This window comes from Leuciscus leuciscus (genome assembly GCF_965113295.1).
Source record: "Leuciscus leuciscus genome assembly, chromosome: 17".
Classification (NCBI taxonomy): Eukaryota; Metazoa; Chordata; class Actinopteri; order Cypriniformes; family Leuciscidae; genus Leuciscus; species Leuciscus leuciscus.
In genome coordinates this window covers 3,193,999-3,198,631 of record NC_138741.1, presented here as the reverse complement: position 1 = coordinate 3,198,631, position 4,633 = coordinate 3,193,999, and the positions used below count along the sequence as shown (strand labels likewise).

General features: G+C 39.8%; 1 protein-coding gene across 2 annotated transcripts; it reads left to right on the top strand.

Annotated features, from left to right (window-relative positions):
* Nucleotides 1–599: 599 nt before the first annotated feature.
* LOC309479648 (zona pellucida sperm-binding protein 3-like) lies at nucleotides 600–3,306 on the top strand. 2 transcript variants are annotated; one of them, XM_082143833.1, is made up of 8 exons: nucleotides 600–1,460; nucleotides 1,738–1,856; nucleotides 1,934–2,037; nucleotides 2,135–2,312; nucleotides 2,431–2,548; nucleotides 2,632–2,714; nucleotides 2,797–2,888; nucleotides 2,958–3,306. In XM_082143833.1, the coding sequence occupies exons 1-8, from the start codon at nucleotides 915–917 to the stop codon at nucleotides 3,023–3,025; spliced, it is 1,308 nt and encodes a 435-aa protein (XP_081999959.1). In that variant the 5' UTR covers nucleotides 600–914; the 3' UTR covers nucleotides 3,026–3,306. The 2 variants fall into 2 exon arrangements, with proteins under 2 accessions (XP_081999959.1, XP_081999960.1); XM_082143834.1 differs by lacking the exons at nucleotides 2,632–2,714; nucleotides 2,958–3,306 and having other exon boundaries at nucleotides 2,797–2,941.
* Nucleotides 3,307–4,633: the final 1,327 nt, after the last annotated feature.

Here is a 4,633-nt window from a genome sequence, read left to right as displayed (position 1 = left end):
GTATTGCAGACTCCTCTGTTGTTGTTTTTGGCGTATGCTTACCAACGTAATTTCCATAGAAATCAATGCAGATATTTTGGAAAGTGAGAGCAGCATGTATACACAAATCAGATCTGAATTAGTTGCAATATACAATGTGGACATCAATAATTTTAGTTCAGATTCCAATCGGTTACACAAATAATCAGATTTGGACTGACAGTGTGAACATAGCCAAAGTGTGTCACTCTTATTTAACACACCTGATTCAGATCATCAACTTATTAGGCTAGAGCTCCAATAACTGAACTAAGGGTATGTTTACATGACAACATTGTACAAAAAATAAGAAAGGTTTTTCTTTGCATTTTTAAATGTTTTGGGTACAGACAATGTTGTCAAAATGATCCCGGTTCACAAGGATCTGTGAAAACAACTAAAAATGCTGAATTCTGCTGCCAGGCCAGTAGATGGCACTGACACTTTGTAAAGAAACACTACACACCTATAGATTGAACACATAATACGCATGCGCATGACTTCACCGCTTTCATAAATTCATGTTTTTGTAGTTTAGACTACATAGACAATAGTATCGGTTTCAAAAACTTGCACTTTGAAACCAGTTTTCAAAACTTTGAGTTTTAGGCCCCCAAAACGGTGTTGTTGTGTAAATGAACAAAATGCATAAAAAGATTTAGTTGAAAATGGTGTCATGTAAATACCCCCCTTAATGTGTCAGATAAGAGAGACATACAGAATATGAAGAGCGGTGGGTGCCCGAGATGCATAAAATCTACAGGTCCAGAGGAGAATCAAAGGTAGGCCTAATCAATTAAGGTAAAAGGGGTGGAGCCACCTTAATTCAAAGGTGTACAAACAGGCAAAGCCAATTACTGGTGTGTGTTGTGGTGTTTGAGTCAAAGTTTGTTAGGATGGGGTTTCTGAAAGTTGTCTTAGTGATGGTTGTGATTGTTGCATTTGATCTGCCTGATGTCTGGGGAAGTTTAAGGTACAGTCACAGTCCAAGAAGCATGGGGCCAAAATCAGATCCAGCTTCCAGAAGTCCTGCCCTTTCTCCTCTAGGGCTCTGGAACCCTTTGCAAGTGGCTTCTCAGTTTCAGAGTCCTTTGGGTCACGACTTCAAAAGCCTTGCACAGGAGCCTTTTGGCCTTCAGGAGAAGCAGCTGTTGCAGGGTCCAGTGAAGCCTTTGGATTGGCGGTATCCCATTGTTCCCGAGGTGCAGCGTGAGTTGGCGGTGGACTTCCAGTTGAGGCAGCCCGTGACTCCCAGCAGCGTAGCGGTTCAATGCGGCGAGAATCGGGTTCTTGTAGAGGTCCAGCAGGACTTTTTCAGCAATGGTCAGTTGATCCAGCCAACTGGTCTGTCTTTAGGTGGATGTCCTGTTGTTGGTCAGGATCCTCAGTCAAGAGTGCTCATCTTTGACTATGAATTACAGAACTGCATCAGCTTGCTGATGGTAAGAACTCATAAATCTTAATGGGTTATTTTGGTGTGGCAGAAGATAGCCAAAATCTTTCAAGGAAAGTCAGTTTACTTGGTCTTAGCTGTTTGAAAATCCTGAATTTTCAAACTACTTGCCTTTAAATAATCAACAACATTTTGATGCTCTTATTTTGGAGTCATTCCACTATTGCACCGAGCACTTTCCCATTCATAGTAATATGAGGGGGCACTGTCTTGGTATATTTGAAGTCTCTGGGATGACCCTCTTGGTAACCACAGTCTTTTTCCAGATGAATGAGGATGAGCTTGTCTACACCTTCTCTCTTACCTACACCCCTGAGGCGCTTGCAGGTATTCCGATTACCCGGGCCGATGGTGCAATTGTTGGTGTTCAATGCCATTATCAAAGGTAAATGATCTCTGTGACTTTCTGTACTTTCTCGAGCAACTGGGAGACCATTTAATGGGTACTTTCATGAACCGCAGGCTTCAAAATGTAAGCAGTGATGCCTTGAGGCCAACATGGTTCCCTTATGCCTCAACCAAGGCTGGTGAAGAAGTCTTGCTGTTCTCCCTGAAGATCATGATGGGTTGGTACAGGTTGTTTCTTTCAATAAAATACACCTTTACCCTTGCTATTGTGGCTGTGCACTTAAAAAAGATAATTATATATTTTTATTTGTGTAGATGATTGGTCCCATCAGAGGCCTTCATACTCCTATTTCCTGGGTGACGTTATTAACATCGAGGCATCTGTGTATCAGTACAATCATGTGCCTCTGCGTGTGTTTGTGGACCGCTGTGTGGCCACTCAAGTACCTGATGTGAACTCCCTTCCAAGATATTCCTTCATTGAGAATCATGGGTAAGGTCATGGCCCTTGATGCGGTAACCACTGTCACAGAGTCATGGGTAAAGTCTAGTTGCTTGATGCTCTACAATTGACATTCATGAGTTACTTTTCGTGATTGTTTTGTCATCAGGTGCTTTGTGGATGCCAAAACTACAGCTTCCAGCTCCCGCTTCATGCCTCGGTCTCAGGTTGACAAGATCCACTTCCAGCTGGAGGCGTTTATGTTCCATGAGGGCAACAGTCTTTCTGTATGTATTACGAATATCATGCGTTAATTTGTTTTCTCTTCTGGTCTGCTTTGGTTTTGTGATTTGTATGACATCCCTTGCAGATCTACATAACATGTATTCTGAAGGCAACTATTGCTTCTGCACCCAGTGATGCTCAGCGCAAATCCTGTTCCTTTGCCAATGGGTACTTTTTATTTGATTTAATAAAAAAAAAAAATGTATGGACTTTGTTCATTTTGAAGGTTCCGTGTCTTGTCTTTTTGCAGGTGGATTGCTGCTGATGGAAACGACCAAGTTTGTGGTTGCTGTGACTCAACATGTGGTCCTGATGGTGAATTTGCTGCTTCTCCCTATGGAGGTTGGTAGCGTTTGCTCTTTCTAAGGTTGCTTTTATTCAAATGCTCTAACTTGGCTCTCTTCTCTCTAGGCATTCAGTGGGAAGGCAAGGCCTCACTTGGTCCTGTAATGGTTCAAGGGCAAAAGAGAGATTCTTAATAAAACTGACAAACCAATCCTTGCTTGTTTCTGACTTGTCATTTTGCATCAAATACCATACAACCATAGGGTTCCAGAAGTTTATAAATTTCTGAATAAATGGGTAATCTTAAATTGAGCATTTTAAATGCAGCTACTGTAAGCTCCAAGGTTAATTGGTATATGCTTTTGAAGCCATCAGTTTACATTACATGTTTTTCGTTTAACAGCAGAATTTCCTAACGAAAAACATATCCATGATTCTCTTAAGAATTTGGCAAGCAAATTATTCCAAAACTGCTCTGCGGGAACACCTTGTACCACGAAGCACTGCTGATGTAATGGAATTGATCTCCCTATTGTATTCCTGTGCTCTCACAGTTTGTATATGAATGTTGTGATTCTTAATAGTTTATAATAAACTTTATCTGACGTTTGATCACTAAGCCCTAGAGGTCATACAAAACCAAACACCCTCTCTCTCTGGGATCTGTATTTATGAATCTCTAGTCTATCATTTGAACTCAGGTTCTTTTTAGATTACAGTAAGTTTCTGTCATGGACAAGCTTGTTTGTAAAATTGTGAATGAATGTAGATAATGTAAAATCTTCTAGTGACTTTCCAGGCTGTTCTCGTTTGCTAATGCAGTGGTTTTCAGTCCTGAGCTGTGTCCGAAATCAAGTACTTCCCTATTATGCAGTATGTGGAAATGCAGTACGCCAAAATATTATGTCTGAATACATAGTATTGGAAAAACAGTAGGTGAAAAGTGATAATTACTTATTACTTCTGTGAAAATTCTGAAGTGTGCATTCAATGGACACTTCACTCTCCCATGAGGCCACGGGAGAGGATTTATGAATACCAGTAAAGCGACGCAACTGTTGCTGGTAGGTCACAAGACCATAACATGGAAGATGTAGTATGGTCTGAATTTCATTCATACTATAGAGAGGATAAATTCTTTTATTTATTGGTCACAAAGTAAATTCCAATGTAGTACCTATTCAGACTGTACATGATTTCGGAAGCTGATTTTCGAGCACTTGCGCATAACTTCACTTTTTGTTTAAACAGAAAATTATGGTATTGTTTTCAAAAACTTGCACTTTGAAACCCATTTTTAAATGTTTGCGTTTTTAGGCCTCCAAAACTCTGTGGTGATGAAAATAAATGGCCAAAATGCATAAAAAGTTGTATGTTTTTAGTTGAAAATGGTGTCATATAAATGTCTGCTCAATGGCTGCATCCGAAATCACATACTCTATTGAGTAGGTATTTATTTTGAATTAGTAATTATTTCACAACCTCTAAAAAGTATGTTCTGTGTAGTATGAATGAAATCCATATATACTATATCCACCATGTTATCATTGTCATGTGACCTTCCAGCATCAGTTGTCGCTTCACTGTCATTCACAAATCCTCTCCTGAGGCCTCATGGGATAGTAAAGTGTCCATCGTATGAACACTTTCGAATCTAGCTGGAAGTAGTAGATCATCTGGGTACTTTTTGCCTATTCTTTTATGAGTTCTGTAAATTTGAACATAGTTCTTTTGTCATATACTGTTTTTCGCCAACTATATAGTAGGGAAGTATGCGATTTTGGATACAGCCCTTTTATCAA

Coding starts and splice junctions, on each gene's coding strand:
- LOC309479648 (XM_082143833.1), top strand. CDS start 915: ATGGGGTTTCTGAAAGTTGTCTTAGTGATGGTTGTGATTGTTGCATTT. Junction 2,313..2,430: donor TCCTTCATTGAGAATCATGG/GTAAGGTCATGG, acceptor TTTTGTCATCAG/GTGCTTTGTGGATGCCAAAA. Junction 2,549..2,631: donor ATGAGGGCAACAGTCTTTCT/GTATGTATTACG, acceptor CATCCCTTGCAG/ATCTACATAACATGTATTCT.